The sequence below is a fragment of the Alternaria ethzedia genome, assembly GCF_023757985.1.
Source record: "Alternaria ethzedia strain BMP 0044 chromosome Unknown scaffold_6, whole genome shotgun sequence".
Lineage (NCBI taxonomy): Eukaryota > Fungi > Ascomycota > Dothideomycetes > Pleosporales > Pleosporaceae > Alternaria > Alternaria ethzedia.
The window spans coordinates 971,614-988,631 of NW_026056199.1; the positions used below are offsets into that span (position 1 = coordinate 971,614).

General features: G+C 53.8%; 6 protein-coding genes across 6 annotated transcripts; 4 read left to right on the forward strand and 2 right to left on the reverse strand.

Moving 5' to 3' along the window:
• Positions 1 to 630: 630 nt before the first annotated feature.
• On the forward strand, positions 631 to 1,500 carry J4E87_003605 (uncharacterized protein; the record flags this gene model as incomplete). The annotated part of the gene is made up of 1 exon (XM_049375230.1): positions 631 to 1,500. The coding sequence occupies one exon, from the start codon at positions 631 to 633 to the stop codon at positions 1,498 to 1,500; it is 870 nt and encodes a 289-aa protein (XP_049235152.1).
• A 2,880-nt stretch (positions 1,501 to 4,380) lies between these two features.
• Positions 4,381 to 5,356, forward strand: J4E87_003606 (uncharacterized protein; the record flags this gene model as incomplete). Its single annotated transcript, XM_049375231.1, has 3 exons — positions 4,381 to 4,651; positions 4,703 to 4,759; positions 4,812 to 5,356. The coding sequence occupies 3 exons, from the start codon at positions 4,381 to 4,383 to the stop codon at positions 5,354 to 5,356; spliced, it is 873 nt and encodes a 290-aa protein (XP_049235153.1).
• Positions 5,357 to 8,371: 3,015 nt separating this feature from the next.
• J4E87_003607 (uncharacterized protein) lies at positions 8,372 to 9,742 on the forward strand (the record flags this gene model as incomplete). The annotated part of the gene is made up of 2 exons (XM_049375232.1): positions 8,372 to 8,722; positions 8,780 to 9,742. 2 exons carry the CDS (start codon positions 8,372 to 8,374, stop codon positions 9,740 to 9,742), a joined length of 1,314 nt encoding a protein of 437 aa, XP_049235154.1.
• Positions 9,743 to 10,277: 535 nt separating this feature from the next.
• On the reverse strand, positions 10,278 to 10,939 carry J4E87_003608 (uncharacterized protein; the record flags this gene model as incomplete). Its single annotated transcript, XM_049375233.1, has 3 exons — positions 10,278 to 10,293; positions 10,350 to 10,646; positions 10,695 to 10,939. The coding sequence occupies 3 exons, from the start codon at positions 10,937 to 10,939 to the stop codon at positions 10,278 to 10,280; spliced, it is 558 nt and encodes a 185-aa protein (XP_049235155.1).
• Positions 10,940 to 11,529: 590 nt separating this feature from the next.
• On the reverse strand, positions 11,530 to 12,365 carry J4E87_003609 (uncharacterized protein; the record flags this gene model as incomplete). The annotated part of the gene is made up of 2 exons (XM_049375234.1): positions 11,530 to 12,225; positions 12,276 to 12,365. 2 exons carry the CDS (start codon positions 12,363 to 12,365, stop codon positions 11,530 to 11,532), a joined length of 786 nt encoding a protein of 261 aa, XP_049235156.1.
• A 731-nt stretch (positions 12,366 to 13,096) lies between these two features.
• On the forward strand, positions 13,097 to 16,012 carry J4E87_003610 (uncharacterized protein; the record flags this gene model as incomplete). The annotated part of the gene is made up of 2 exons (XM_049375235.1): positions 13,097 to 15,350; positions 15,432 to 16,012. 2 exons carry the CDS (start codon positions 13,097 to 13,099, stop codon positions 16,010 to 16,012), a joined length of 2,835 nt encoding a protein of 944 aa, XP_049235157.1.
• Between the last annotated feature and the right edge of the window lie 1,006 nt (positions 16,013 to 17,018).

Here is a 17,018-nt window from a genome sequence, read left to right on the forward strand (position 1 = left end):
ACGCTCGACGACCCGCCATCTCGGACCAAGACGACCATCTCTGCCAGCCTCTCCACATGCTGATGTCAGGCACGGTCCTGCAATGCACCCCAGACAGCGCTAATGCGGACCGGGCGAATATCCGAACGTTTGCTGGCCTGTAAAAGGCTTGTTTGCAAGGTTTCGCTGCAGACTCCGCTGCATTTCAAGCTTTCGCCAATCTCATGATCGGCAATAGCTGCGTATTGCCGCGAGGCAAGCGACGAGCAGCTAACGGCACGATTTATCCGTTGGCACAGCACAGATGGGGCTTGTTGAATGCATTGAGGCGGCTGGAATGCGCACGCGAGGGCATGCTGGCTCTGTTGTTGCGGCGGAGGAATGAGCCGTGTTAGCTCGGCTGGAAGCGTCCATGAGATGGGTGTTGTTGGTGGAGGAAGCGAAGGATATGACAGTTACTGATGTCATCTTGGTGACAAGCTCAGGGGTGTCTATTGGGAGGAGGGCTAACGTATTGTTTGCATGCCTGACGAGGCGTGTGTTGATCATTGAATTGGTATAAGAGACGAAAGGATAGTCTCTGTCACCTGCAGTCAAGCACCTGCACCTTCAACACCTTCGCTCCTCAGACACCAATCGCCAGACTACAAGATGCTGTCCAAGTCTTTCTCCCTTCTCGCCTTTGGCGCTCTTGCATACGCCCAGGAGCAGGTCCAAGAGGGTGCTCCTGCGCCTGTCGTCCTCGCAACCGCAAAGTCTGGTGTCATTCCCGCCACTCCCACCGCCACTCCATTCACTGGCGTCGACACAATCCAGGGAGCCATCGTGTCTCCCCTCCCGCCTGCGCCTGGCTACCTCCCAGGTGAGACCGGTGGTCTCGAGGGTACTGCGACCGCGTCTTCCAACCAGCCCTCAGCCACCTACCGCGCCACCATGCCAGAGGTGCAATACAACCCCTTCGTGGGCAGCACCATCTCTGGTTCCATCCAAGCTGTGGGTGGTGCAGGCGGTGTCAACTTCACCGTCGACCTGACCGACCTGCCCGACCAAGCACAATTCGGCCCATTCGCCTGGCACATCCACGCCATGCCCGTTTCCGCCGATGGAAACTGCACAGCAACTATGGGCCACTTGGACCCCACGAACCGCGGCGAGCTCGTCATGTGCGACTCTGCGCAGCCTGAGACGTGCCAGGTTGGTGACTTGGCTGGCAAGCACGGCGGCAAGATCATGACGGAAGGAAGCTTCTCTACTAGCTTTGTCGACCCATACCTCAGTGTTGAGCAGGGCAGTGCTGGATTCTTCGGAGGGTTGGCGTTTGTCTTGCACACTGGCAACACCACGAGGATTACTTGCGCAAACTTTGAGATGGTTGGCGGAAATGGTACTTCGCCCAATGGCACCATGGGCATGCCCAGCCCCACTAGCAGCGACCCAGCTGAGTACACCGGTGCTGCTACCAAGCTTGGTGGAGGTGCTGCTGCTCTTGCGGCCGGCGTCTTTGCCGCGATGATGCTGTAGATAGTGGTACTATTTGATTGTTCATCCATAGAACTATACCAATAATGTAATACATGTCCCACACAAACGAATGCATGATGTCGTGACATGTATCCTGTTGTGAACGAGGTTAGAGAGCATTGCGCCATGTTGTACAAGAAAGAACTTAGCTAGATGATTGACGGAAGTATATAGTGATGCATATCCGTAGGTATTTCCATTAGGCAATAGCCTCCCCAGTAACGCCGGCATCTGTCTTGCTGCCCCATGCTGGGTGTATAGTACTTTTGCACTCTTTGTTGCAACTGTATCGCTCACATACCCAGTATCTGGGACCACTCCCCAGCCTCCTACCACATTCCAACATTGCGCACGTCTTCCACTCTCCTCCATCGCTTTTCAATCCCTTCTTCAGCAACCTCACCGCACTTTCTGCCTTTCGCATGGCAAGTTCTTCACTGTCCACCTGACTGCAAGTACGACAGAGTCGCGTAGTGGTCTGAGATAGCCTCATCTCCGTGTAGTACGCGTGTCTGTTGAAAAATCCCCAAAACGCTCTTCGTTGTCGAATAGAAGTGCGCTTTACACAGACGCAGGCTGGGTTTCCCTTCGCTCGACTTCTACGATTGCGAGAATTGCGAACGATGTGTGTATGGTAGCACGATGCGCAGTATGGGACGCAATCCTCGAGATGATGAAGTGCAGGCGCATGTGGCATATAAGAATACTCTTGACACCCTTCACATATCTGATTCGTGCAGCCCCAGCAGGTGTTCTTCTCGCCAGGGCCGCACGTGTAGCGCCTGAAGATACCAAGTCGGCTTGAGACATCGTTCGAAGGTAGGACTGATTCGCGGACTGATTTTGAGACTGATGATAGGCTGGCGATATCGGTGTAGTGCAGATCTTTGGCGACCATGATCAACATGTCGTAGACAGCCAGAAATCGTGAAAGCTCGTTTTGAGTACCCCCGCTACCTTGACATGGTAGAACAGTATCACCGCCGTTACTCGCGTGCTTTATGCGCTCCTTCAACATCATTTCGATCTTTTGTTCCGCCCCTATCGTAGCCTTCGTGGCGTACCGACGGGCTGATCGCACCGGGGCTTTGAAGTCCATCGGTAGGTAACGGAAGAACAAGATCGGGGTGTAGACCAGAATACCATACACCAAGAGCGCTGGCCACTTGAACATGCAAGCGAAGCAGCCCCGGTGCATTTTAAGGATTTCTTTTACCATGTCGAGGATGGAATCGTCGTTCTTTCTAATCTCTAAAATAGCACCGGGGAATGCAAGAATTCCGATGAACGACAAGAGGGCGTAGAAAAAGCTGTGGTAGTCAGCAAGACCCATCTATCCACGAATATACGGCTTACGTTAGCGCAACACCATATTGTGCCTCTTTCACAAATTCCAAGCACATGGCAGTCGAACTCGCCGTTGTCTCGTTGAGTCTTCCGGCAGCAGCAAAAAAGCTCTCATTCGTGCCAGCGGGTCGCTGCAATTCGAGGCCCGCTTTGTCATGACAAGCTTTCAGATTAAGAGGTATGTATCCAACCTGGTAGTTTGTAGCCATCGCCAGAAAGACGGTGATCGTAGTGTCGACAATCGTGAAAGGTAAGTTCAGTGGAGGGAAGCATACCAGCGCAGGCCACCAACAGGCCACGTTCCAGATCCATAAGATTAGGCCCCATTTGTCCCCAAGCCTTTCGCCAGCTAGCATGGACGTGCCGTAGATACCGTCGTGAAGTTCGGGATTGATCCTGATAAACTCGTGGTGGTCTGACGCGGCGACCCAGTAAATTATCGCGGGTGAGAACAGGGCAAAACGAATAACGGCAATGAACACGTTCGCGTTCCAAAAGTAAGAGTTCACTGCCATAGTGAGGAAACGAAAAGTTGATGTTGAGGGTGGCTTGGTGGGTGTAATCGCGAATCCGTAGCCGGAAGTTCACGACAATTCAATCATTGGAGCCATCGCGAGTTATAAGGTAGATGGTGCCTGGCGCACAAGGCTGAGCGGCTGAGTCTCTGACAGACCTCGGGACGCAAGCCACCACGGCAGTTTCTTCTAGAGGTGTGCATGAAACTGCGGGAAAGAGGTTTGGCGTCGGAGGCTTGTACTGCGAAGCTCTGAATTTCGCGAAGAAGCAGCTGCGGTCAGCCATAATGGCATAGTCGGAAGGCTGCCAAGGTCCGGTGAACAGCAACACCATGACGGGCAAGGCTGTGATTCGGTCATTTGCACGCATGCTCGTATTCGTCACCCCTTGCGAGCGACATCGCAACAGCCTTACTCTCATTCAGACGTGCGAGGCATTCCACGCATGGCGAGTAGTGAATGCGAGTCGCGAATGACGTAGTTGCACCTGCGGGACCAAGCCGGTGCAGAGTTCTCAGTGGCTTTGACCGCAGGTTGCCCGTCACGATGCCGCTGTCATTTTGCTAGCAGAAACTATGCGCATATTCAAGGGTGTAGTAAACGGTTGTCGACAAGGTAAGGGTGTCGCGCAAGATGAGGTGTTGAGTTGTGGTAGTGCTTCCCTGGCCAGGCTAGTAGTGCACGGCTCGAACCGCCGCCGGTGGGTCGCGATTTCCATGGCAACGGCGGGTGTTTATCGATGCCACCAGGCTCTCCCACGCCAACTGTCGGCCAGCTCAAGAAGGTCCAAGCCTGAATCTTGCGGCCCACAGGCGTAGAATATTGCTTACTCCGCACTTTAGACCTCTTAGCTGCATGTATGTAACCCCCCCTCCCGCCTTCCCCTACCGCCTTCTGCACCTCCAACGCTTGATCTCAACAACATCTGGACTGCATCCTTAGTCGCAGCATATATTAACACTGGTTGATAGAGCCGTCGCTACTGTTTTTGCACCGGTAAATCCAGATCAATTTCACAATGGAGGCTCTACTCTCCCTCGCATTCGACAACATAGCGTCCAAGGATACGCAGAAGATTCGCAAAGGGTTGCGCCAGATCGAGGGCATGTTGGCGCAAATATGTCTTTCAAGCGGCAAGCCACGAAACTCACCACCGGGTCACCGACGGAACGCCTCTGCGCTCAATCTGGGAGATCAACAACAACCAACGCCGAAGAAGCTGGGGCAGCTATCAGACGATCTTGCCTTTCGCGAGTTCTTTCGGCTGCAAGAGGGATTCGAGTGGAATGGTGAGTTGGGAACATCCAACAATGCGAGTACACACTAACTAACAATTATAGTTGTAACACGGGTAGCCGACTGTCTGGATCGACTGTTGGGCATGGGAAGCAGTAAGGGTAAGAGGCCCGACTAGAAAATGCCGAACACCAGCTAACCAACTACCGATAGATGGCCAAAACGATATCCTGATCCTCTCCTCGTTATCGAACATTCAAGGTCTTCTCCTGCTGCATCCACCGTCGCGCATCATCTTCGGTCGCGAAGTTTACATGAACGTCCTCCTCGACCTGCTCGACCCCTACAACTGCCCCGCCATCCAATCCCAAGCCCTCCTCGTCCTAGTCACCGCGCTTCTTGCGACACCACAAAATACGCGAGTGTTTGAGCATATGGACGGCCTGCTCACCGTGACCAGCCTGTTCAAGGACGAAGAGACGACACAAAACGTCAAAGTCAAGCTGCTAGAATTTCTATACTTCTATCTCATGCCCGAGATCCCAGGTTCTGGCCCGCATCGGAGTCCTAGCAAGCTGACTAGTGCTTTCGAGCGGCGGGGTAGCACTGCGACTGGCGACGATGGCGGAGGTTCGACCAGAAAGCACATTCGGTCCCAAGAGGAGAAGCAGAATATGCTGGGACGGTACCTCCCCAACGTGGATGACCTTGTCGAGGACCTCCAAGAGACCGCACCGTTCAACAGCGTCGCGTGCTGAGAGTCCCATCAGCGCCACCAGTTATCGCCGTTGATGACTACACACATTTCCTTTGTCCGCCAATTTGGCCTGTCCATATACTGTTACCACTATACCTTCCCTTACTGTTTTGTTCTGTTCAGCGAGGCGTCAAGGAAACTTGGGATTATTGTAACCATGCGTCTCCTACCCACAGCTAACGCTGGTCTCCTTTTGTGTTTGGCATTGTTGCAAATTGGAAAGACTTGTCGCTTCATTGCGTATCGCAGCCGATACATTCGCTGTACATCATGTTCGCCATGCATTGCATGGTACTCGGGCGTCTCTGGTAGGCCATTGTTCGTCTCAGAGTGGTCGTTAAGACGGACTACACTCCAGTCCGGCTCTCATTAAATTCAGTAATATCAGAACGTTACATCTGATTTCATATGTTCGACGTCTAGCGTTGCGTTGAGCCATTGTGGGTTTAGACCAGTGGGGTGGTCAAGGTCTGTGGGGTGCGCCGCTTGCTTACATGCATTTCAGTACGGTATGCTAATGCACGATGTTCCCAAGTTCGTGCGGCTTGTATAACACAAGGACAGGAGCAGTAAATGCTAATGCCGTGATTAATCTGTCAGGTCCACGCTACAACGAGCTAGGAAGCTGACAAAGAGAGCGCATTATTTGCAGCTCCTGTACTCATTACTTGTACGACTGATCTGGCTCAAAGAAGGCATCCAGCGATGAGTAACCAATATCTTCAGCCTCAGATATGCAGACTTCGACTAACCAGAGCTAATTGCAAGATGAGAGCATTCGTATTTGGACCACTGTCACATGCCGATTGCACAATACGAACTACTTCGGCGATTTTGAGTGGTTACACCACATGAGTCTTCGAACCGTGTCAATACTTTCTGCTTGCACGAACAAGGTAATCGTGAGATGATGCCGTATTGCTAATGCATGGTTCTGCACTGCAAGCAGAATCCCGTGGATCACAACATCTACGCGGATCAGTATAAAACATCATCTCTCTTCCTGCAAAACATCCAGCATCAAACTCTACAGATCCCTTTGGTCCTCTTCAGACAAGAATCAACACGCACAATGCAGTTCCTCTACGCCCTCCTCCCTCTCATCCCCCTCGCAGCCGCAAACGGCCGAATCCGCTTCACCTCCTTCGACCACCCTGGCTGCGCAGGTTTCGAGGAGACGTACGATCTCAATCCTGCACCGGTGAAGGGAAACTTCCCAGGTAAAGACCCAACACTCAAGCAGTGATTACACGTTCTAAGATCTTCCAAGGACCTCGCGGGTCTATCAGTATGATAGTTACGTCTGCAGGATGCCATCTCACGCTTTACACCGGCCCCAACCAGTCGTCGCCCAATGGCAGCCCTATTAGGTTCGACACTGGTGCTGCGGTTTGCTGGTCGAATGGGGGTGGGTTTGAGGATTACCTTAGCTTCGGCTACTACTGCGATTAGATGATGGCGAGACGAAGAGATGAGGACGCGGATGGGTGGGGATCGTAGTTTTGCTGAGCCGCTCTTTTTCCGGTAGATTGGATCTGGGGAAAGGAGGAATGTAGAGTAGTAGAAGCCGAGATCGGGACAATGCATCTCTGTTGAGCTTCGAATGATTTGCTTCAGACTTGAAAGGTCATGTAGGCTCTCCGGACCTGTGGCCTGATTAGGCTGTGTTCTCCCGTTCTCTTTGATATGTAAAGATGATCCCTTTTACGAAGGGTGTTGGCTGCCTAGGTTCTCTGCGCGGGTCTGTTCATGCGCTCATGCTCTCCAATATGGCTTCCGCAAACTCCTGATCAATGCTGACGCAAGTGAGTCGCAAGCATACCTAGGCATTGCTCGGGTGTAATTCGCTGCTATGGTTTGTGAGAACCTTGGGAGAACGACGTGCTGCGGAGACCGTGCAGCATAATGGCGGTAGAGTTCTATACGTGAACGCTATACAAGAAACTGTTTCAACAGTATACGGAGCATCCGGGGGCAGATGGAGGCGGCAGGATGCCCAGGTGTGGATGATTCGTCGAGACCGTGGACTACACACCACACAGCTGCGGTGAAGATAGTGCAGTCCAGAAACGATGAGTGCCAATGCATTCTCGTACCTCGTACTCGCGCGTAAGCGTATCGGCACCGGCAAGACGCGAGACTCCGTACCCACTACGGGAGATTATCTTGATCGAAATCGAAGATTATGCGCATCTACGAAAGCGGCTTAGCGCCGGTACTGGGCGGAAGCTAAGCCTATGGACGACAGTCGCGTGTTCATGTGAGACCGACCACGATATTCCGCAACCAACAGGACTCCGCCGCGCGAAGGTGTCAATCGTCGCCCATGATGCGCGCATTACAACTTGGACGAAGTTTTGCTGGTCGACGCATTCTTACCGTCCGCGGGCGCGATAAGTATCTGGGACCGAGCATTGCTGTCAAAACTCTGAAATGTCAATGACGCAACTGGCAGCAAATGATGTGCGAGCACGCGACACTAAGCAAGCAGTCACATCGGAAGGCCGGCTCCTTCTGCACCCAGCAGGGCCACGCCGCACCAAATGCCATGGCAGCGCAGCTTCGTCCGAACGTCCGCTGCCCTGTCCGTGGCTGCTGTGGCTGTTTAGTCACTCTGCGCATGCCGTGCGTTCCGCTGACTTCACTACGCGCCATGCGCCCTGCCTTTAGTGTAGGATGTAGTCCTCGGCATCGGCCAGTCTTCTTGCCTGTTCCTTGATGCGAAGACTTCTGGGCTTGTCATAGCTAACATTTTTATTCTTGAAACACCCACGAGTTCCTCACTTCTACCCTTCAAGTCAGAGCAGAAGGTACGATACAGCGCTGCGTCAGGACCTCTGCGCATAGATTCCCGGATCGACCGGCTAGCCAAACACTACCGCCATCCCTACAAATATACTCAGTTCCTCTGGGTTATCGTATTGGAGTTGAATCCCCGGGAAGCATACTATTGCTCAAACATCGCGCGACCGCCCATACCACCTATACATCGCCGCCTCGCGCGTAGTCCCCCACCATGGGCGCTGGAGCCTTCATAGAACCACTTGTGGTAGTTACCCTGCTCTTCGGAGGTACATGGGTAAACCGAAACACCGAATACCGCCTTATTGGTCGGCGGAGAGTATACCAAAACTCGCCGCGGTCAAGTTCTCCAGATTCCGGTCGATCTAGTCCGTCGTCGAGCGCGTCGCTTCTCGCCAATGTCGACGAGGAACCCAAATGGAGGAAACGAGAGGTGGTAGTCCTGGGTATGAAGAAGGAGGTCATGAGCCCGAATACCAAGAGGTTCCAGGATTACTTCCTCAGTCGGCTGCTGAAGAAGTTTCCCTTCCTTGTGGAGGCCTGGTATTGGGCGCTTATCTACTGGGTAAGCAAACGCGCGAGTACTATACATCTTCTCTGCAGAGATGCTGACTTTCTTCAGGTGTACCAACTAGGTCGCGCATTCTCCGCAGTAACCATGGTCGAAGGCACCGTTAACGTCGCTCGCCGCCACGCCCTCCAAATCATCCACCTCGAACAGAAACTACACATCTTCCTTGAACTCGACGTTCAAGCGTGGTTCCTGAAGCACCCCTTCCTTCTCCACTGGACGAACCGCACATACTCCTTCATCCACATTCCAGGCACAATCCTGTTCCTGGTATGGCTTTTCTACTACACTACGACGCGCAACCGAATCGATCTTCCCCTCCACAACAAGCCAATGGGCGAGGCGGATGGCAGCCCTGCAGGACCAATGCTGTATGCTGCCAGGCGCAGAACGATGGCCACTTGCAATCTGATTGCATTCATCGTTTTCACCCTCTGGCCATGCATGCCGCCGCGTCTGCTCTCCGACCCCGAGGTTCCCGGCTCCGTAGGCAAAGAGGCGCGTAGCTACGGTTTCGTCGATACTGTTCACGGCGCCGAGGGCGAAAGCAGCGTATGGACGCAAAACAAATTCTGCAACCAATACGCTGCCATGCCTTCCCTGCATTTCGGGTACTCGCTCCTCATCGGCCTAACCATCATGTCGATTCCTCTTGCTCCTCAGCACAACCGATCCCGCACCGTTGCTCTCACCATGGGTCTGCGCATGCGTCTCCCGTCGGCCCGCCGCATGCTCTGCATCTTCTTGGGTGTCGCATACCCTGCTATCATCCTGGTCGCCATTGTTGCTACCGCGAACCACTTCATCCTCGATGCCGTGGCGGGTGCCATGGTCTGTGGACTGGCATGGACTGGCAACAGGGTGCTCTTGAATTTGCTACCACTAGAGGACTACTTCCTATGGTGCGTGCGCATTCACAAGCCTGCGCGCAAGGCTGTCCACTGGGACGGTGACGAAGATGAGAATGACTATGGCCATAAGAGGTTTGGCGCTAAGGGCGTCATCGTCGATTAAAGGCTGCGGACGTGAGAGTGTGGAGGTAATGCATTAGTAATGTCAAGCATTGGGTATCGGCGTCTGACCTGGGTCGGGTACTTGGGTAACGAGGTGGCATGTTCACTTATGACTCTCTCCATTTTTTGGGTAAACAGAATAGTTTGATACCCTTGGCTAATAATCATGTTGTAATTCGATACTTGTTTGTTGGAGTCCAGTGTCATGAATGAAGCGTGGTTTCTCATGTCACTGATTGTTTTTGGTCCCTTCCGTCACCTTCGTACCATCACATGTGACGAAGTGCTCTAGCCAACCTCTGCCGCGGCCCCTCGTTCAATGTTCAGAACCCAGCTGCCATGCTCTCTGCCCGGTTCGAAAGAATGATGGAATCAGGATGCGCCCTCAGGAGGAGCGATGGGATGGCCCGTAAGCTTACTTCTCCACCCCATAATGAACGAGCAATTCATAATCTTTTTCTACAATCACGCCACAATTAGCAAAATCGACTTCTAAGACGCGGCACATCCAAAAAAAAAAAAGAGAACCACTTACCCTAGTCTTCTCTCCGCCTCCATTACAATCAAGCTTCGGCGCACTCCACAAACCCGTCCTGCACTCGCCACACCTCTTCCACGACTCGCTGTCGTTCCAATCGCAGTGGAAATCATCGCCGTTGTCGTACGTGAAGTGTAGGATACTATTTTTGTAATCGAACGGTTCGATCAGGAACGTAAAAGGGTATCCCCCGATGCCGTGGTCAACCTGGACAGTACGGCCCTTGGCTAGAGTGTAGGCCCACACGTAATCCATATTCTTGTATACACCGCGGGCTTGGATGCTGTTGTCCGGGAGACAGTTCTCAATGACCTGGAAGTAGAAGGGGAGGATGACGATGGGTTCGGGGTCGCCGGGGCGCGAGGTTCTGTGAGGAAAGGGGCGAAGTTAGCAAGTGTCTCATATCAGTTTGTACGTGGGTGTGACGTGCTCGGTTACTAAGGGGATTTTGTCGCGGGCGTTTTGGTAGTTGTCTTCAGTAGTTGCAGTGGATTCTGAGGTCGTGACAGTGGGGACTGGGTCGGCGTCTGAGTAGAGGGGTATATAGGAATTGTCAACGCCGAGGGCGACGATGTGGGATGGCGACGTGGGCTGCCGAGGTGCAACGACGGCAGCGGCAATGGCGCTGAGGGCGAGCGACAAGGTGATGAGGAGCTTCATGATGGGAAGAGATACCGTCGTGCTGCGGTATTCTGAGGGCTTTGAAGCAAGGTATACTACAATTGCTGCTGGGGGTTGAACGCGAACGCAATAAGCATGGAAACAGAGTGAAAATCACTAGAATTTATATGGGTGAGCATATGCCAGACGCTCACACGAGAAGTTTGTGTGAATACGGATAGAAGGAAGCACACAGACGTTCGACTAGCAAATAGTCGTGGTCGTTTATTAGGTAGTATAATTGCGGGTACAACATGAAGGAATGATTCCATTGGTGCCCATCAGATCCAGGCACACGCTGTTGCAGGGACGAAGCGTCCTGGGTCCACACGTGAACGTGATAGAGCCTGATAAACAAACGAAAAGAGGATTGGAATCCGGGTCTTACATCGGAGATATTACAAAGAGTATACATAATATTGTTGTGTACATGCAAGAGCACTTAGGGTATAGTTTTAAAGAGAGTACGAGCAACCACCAACGCCAAATGCGCAATGCACAATGCATGAAATGCAGCAGTGGTCTAGCAACAGGACTGGCATGCTGTAATAGGAAACGACGCTATGAAAGGAGACATAAGGAAATACTCATCAACGTCTGCTGCTCCTAGTGTTGTTGCGACTAGGCCTGTCGTCCCGGCGCGATCTTTGGGGTTGGTTGTCGTACCGTCCACCCATTTCTTCGTCGTGAACACGCCCTCCACCGTAGGAACGTTGAGGGTGGCGAACATCGTCATGGTCATTCTCAAAGGTGTTGCGTCGCTCATCAATCTCATCGTCAAAGTCGACGTAGACAGAAGCAGGGCGCGGTCGTCGTTCTCTGGGGAGCTTGGAATCTCTGTCTGCGAGCTCCTTGGGCTTATAGAGCTTGTCGAGATGCTCTTCGAGAAGGCGCACGTTCTTGCCGTTGGCTTTGACAGCCGCGTCGGCAAGATCGCCGATGAAGGGAACAAGACCGATGAGGAAGTCAAAGGCGACATTGAACAGCATCATGATAAGAACGCTGGCTGGCAGTCCGCCTTCCACTTTGCACATGTTGCGAACCAGGTTCAAGGCCAAGGCGGAACCTGCGGCGTCACCCACGGCTGGGGCGAGGCCAATGACAGAAGACCAGCCAAATCGGATTCCCATAAAGGTAAAGAGAGCGTAGTCGAGCCTGTATGCGGACTTGCGGGCTTTGGCTAAGACAACGCAATCATTCTCGGGAATGTAGCTGGGGATGTCCTTCTTGACTTTCTTCATCTTGTGGGGCCTCTTTGGGTCTGGCTGCAGTGCGTAGTAGGGGTCCTGGGGTACAATGAGTTTGCGCACGTCGAAATGATAGAAGATTCACTTACGTAGGGACCAGAGACGTCCTTGGACTTGTACTTTTCCATCTCCTTGCCCAACGCCTTCTTCATGGCGTACTTAGCGACCATGCCTGCCATGTTGGGTGGTGTTGCTGAGGTAGTTCGTGATGTAAGGGGAGTTGTATGAATACAGCTATATGAGACCGTCCACGAGGCCTTATAAGTTCCTGTTGTTCGAACGGTGTCGCTTTACAGTGCGCGGTGGTGCGGCTGTCTCAAAGCGCGCGTGTTGTGTGGTTGGCCAGCGGCGCTTCTCCTGGGAAAATGTGAAACGGGCGCGTCGCTGCCCTATGTATAGCTGGCGGGCGACTGGCAACGAACAAAGTATGATTGAGCTGTGAAGAACAAGAAGCAGCGGCAGAGCGAAGACGACGGGCCTACTTATCGCATCGAGGTGCGCTGGCGGTGAGTCGCTGTAGCTGCCCAGGTCCAGGTGCCCTGATTCTGTGACGCGATCCCAGACAGGAACGTCATGGCCTGGGTCGGCCGCTCCTTCTTTCGCCTGCGCGCACAGCCACAGCCGCCACACTTATGTCGATCGCGCCTGCCGACAGCCACAGCCCAACTCTCCGATAGGCCTTTGACAACACATCAACAACACGTCCACCCGCTCCCCCCACATTCTTCGCCATTCTTTGCGGCTGTGCAGCCTCGCAGCAAACAACCTCTCACTCATCCAGACCCTCTCGCTACTGCCCGCCGCCCGCGACGCGCGATAGCTGGCTGACTGGCGCCCGAGCGCTCCCCACCACTCTCTGCGACGCAAGCTCAACGCGGCATGCTCGACACGGGCCAGACACACACCCACCATGACAAACACAAACAGATCACTAGTTGACTGGCTGGACGACCTCTGCGTGCGCTTCATCGTCAACCTGCCCAATGAAGAACTCCAGTCGGTGGAGCGAATATGCTTCCAGATCGAGGAAGCCCAGTGGTTCTACGAAGACTTCATCCGTCCGCTCGACCCCAACAACCTGCCCTCGATGCACCTGCGCAAGTTCTCCCAGCTCATGTTCCAGCACTGCCCGCTCTTCTCCGCCTACTCGGAGGAGCTGCACCAGCAGGCCTACGAGCAGTTCCTCGCCTACAAGACCCGCGTCCCGGTGCGCGGCGCCATCATGCTCAACGAGGACATGACACACGCCGTGCTGGTCAAGGGCTGGAAGAAGGGCGCCAAATGGAGTTTCCCGCGCGGAAAGATCAACAAGGAAGAGACGGATCTCGACTGCGCCGTGCGCGAAGTCTGGGAGGAGACCGGCTACGATCTGCGCGAGGCTGATTTGGTCGAGCCCGACGAGCACATGAAGAAGATCACCGTCACGATGCGCGAACAGAGTATGATGCTGTACGTCTTCCGCGGCGTGCCCATGGACACATACTTCGAGCCGCGGACCAGGAAGGAAATCTCCAAGATCGACTGGTACAAGCTCACGGATCTGCCTACTCTGAGGCGGAAGAACCAGGTGCAGCAACAACAGGGAAACGGAAATGACCTGATCAAGGAGAGCAACTTCTACATGGTCGCGCCGTTCTTGGGACCTCTGAGGCAATGGATAAAGCAGCAGCACAGGCTTGGGAGGCAGAGGCAACGGAACAGTGCGCACGTTGCTCCGGCACCTGTGGCAGGGACTGATGACGAAGACATTCAGAACACACTCTACGAGACTACGGTCAATCAGGCAGCGCCCGTCGCCGACGCCCAGGTGGCCGACAACTTTGCGGAGATGGTGGCCCGGTTAGGTCGCGGACACCGCCCGAGCGACTCATTACCAGAGTTATCAAACGAGCATCAGGCACCGCAACAGAGTCAAGACCCAGCGGAGGCACTCAAGCGTCTCCTTAGTGTGGGCATGCAGTCACCGCCGGTGGAGGCCCCCAGCCAACCACCACCCCAAGGAAACCCACTCTTGGCTCTATTCAAGCAGGGCAACAACCAGCATGCAGGAAACCAACAACCTCGAACGCCCTTTGAGCAGATGATGCCCCCACCCATGCAGCCGTCAAGTCCCCATGGCCAGCATGGTCCACGACCACCGCAGATGGGCAACATGGGGCCTCCACCGCCCTTCTTCTCACCACACCAAGGTATGCCTTTCCGAGGGCATCCAGGTCACATGAACGGAATGCAACCACCACCGCCACACATGTCGCCTCATTTCATGCACCAACAACCACAGCCGCAGCAGCAGCAGTCCATGTTTCCACCTCAGCCTCCAAACATGCAGCAAGCGTTTGATCAGCACAATCTGCGGCCCCAATTCCAGGAGATGGGGGATTCACAGTTCGCAGGCGGGAACGGAAGGCCAGCGATACCATCGGCGTCCAATTTGCCCGCACCAAATCTGAATGCGCATGCACTCGGATTGCTGAATTCATTCAAGAACGAGAATCAGCAACCCACTTTCCCACCGTCGCCTCAGACCACAATCGCCGCTCCATTGCACCGAAGCTCGCAAACAACGCCCAGGATACAGCATCCGCTACCTCAACATAGACCGCATGGGCTCGTATCGCCACAAGCACAATTCGCTCCGAGTCCGCCGCAGTTTCAATCACCACCCATCAGCTCGGCTTTCGAACCCGAACAACCAAAGCCAAGAAACGCTCATCAAGATTCATTGTTGAATCTGTTCCGGCCTACCCCGCCACTGGCAAGCCCGGATCCCGCACCTGCAGAGCTGTCTGCGCTCCCCACAACACCCGGCTATGTGTCCGCGCAACCTGTCGCAAACCCGTCTAGACAGCCCAATGCCGCTCTTCTTGCCGTCTTCAATGCTCCGTCTAGCAAGGCCAATATGACGTCCGCTACTGTGAGTGGGCCAGTGAACGCGCCAGACTTCGACACCATGAAGAAGAACAGGCAGCCGACGAACAGCAGTTCACGCGGACCCTCGCCAGCCACGAACATGCCTTTCATGCCTCAGCAGATACTCAAACGTGCGCCGCAAGCTTCGCCTCAACCTGCACCACCGGCCGAGGTCTCTGGATCACCGCGAATTGCTTTCCAGCCTCAGATTCTGAAGAGACCTCAACAACAGTCAAAAGCGCCAGGACCAGCAGGTACGTTCATCCCCCCGTGCTTGCCTGTTTCTGGCAGAATGACGGGACCTGTAAATGAGACTAACAACTGTTTAGGTACAGGAGAGAAGACGACACCGCATGCACAAGGCTTGCTAGACATGTTCAAGGGCTCATCACCGAAGCCTCCGCCGACCCTACCAGCAGTCTTGCCGTCTCGCTCACCCGTCCCTCCGCCCATTTCTGGCATGGACCGTCGCGAATCCGTTCCCTCGGAGCAGAAGAACGCATTGCTCTCGCTCTTCGGCAACAAACCATCTCCATCTCCGAAACCCCAAACGCAGAGCCCAATACCACCGGCCCGATCACCTCTCCCGCCGACTCCAAAGACGTCCATGTCCGGCCTCGTCAGCCCTGTCAGTCCACTACCAGCGAACGGCAGTGTGAGTGCAACCAGTCCAGAAGGAATGGCGAACAGAAGTCGCATCAGCAGCATCGGAGACGGAAAAGCGCCTAGCATTGTAATACCGCCAATTAGTCACCCAGCCGACGCGGGCATCAGTCTAGAGCAGAACGATGGTGTCAGTCTAGCCGGGCTGGGTGCCGGTCAATCTAGAGCGGGAAGCGCAAGCGGAGGCAAGAGTCCCGTTGATAAGAGTTTCCTGCTGGGCTTCTTGGAAGATGTGGCTAGACGTGGGCGCTAAACGGTGTCCTCTGTCTAATTATTGCATTGTTCTGGGCGTTTTTGCATTTCGAGGCGGATTATGAGTTATTCAGGGTTAGCTGACCGGACAGCAATTGGGATTATGCGTCAAGATCAATCGGGTTATGATCTTTTGAGATGGCTTGGACATTATTTGCTTAGTAAAAGTATGTATGGCTAGCAAAACACAAGTACGAATCCTAAGGACGCTCTCAAAACTGTCGGAATAATGTCCGAACAGATCTATCCCTTGTTCCCAGTCTCGTGGTTTCCGTCAAATGCATCTGCCACCCGCACTTCTCCTCACAACCCCAACGCAACCGCCCAACCTTCCCGTCCGCGGCCTTGTCGTCCGCACAGCAGTAACAGCCCGCGGACTCCATTTCCGCTTTCCACGGCAATGATCTCATGAACCCCAGACACACCTGAAACGCGTCCCGCTTTGTCAACCTACCGACTGGACGTCATGCTATTCCATGCTAACGCCCTCCATGTCAGCAAGACGCGTCTCAGCTAGTCAAATACCCTCGGCATATCGGTAAACCGGTTATCTGATCGGCGTGACGTCCCTACCACTACCCTGGTCGTCGGCTTGGTAAATGCGAGATCGTGCCAAGTCGGAGGTTATGAGCTTATTTTTCGGGAGGTGGAGGTGGGAGTGAAAGGGCACGGGTGTCTTCTTGACCTGGTACAGTGATATACGAGCCTGGTATGCTGTCAGCGTGCTATTTGTGACGATGGTGAGGATTTAGTTGGGATGGGCTACGTCACGCATACACGAATGCACTCGAGCACAGACACGGGAACGAAACATGGCAATGGGTTCTTCAGATGAAGAAGAAACCCCGAATTTGTTGGTTATTACTAAGTAGATGGCGAGAGGAAGATGACTCTACGGGATATTTCGATAGCTCAAGCTAAAAAGGCGGACAAAGTTGCAATGTACAAAAGGATAGACAGATGGGTGAATAGCGCAGAAGAACTTGGCTGGGAACAAAGTTGGGTGG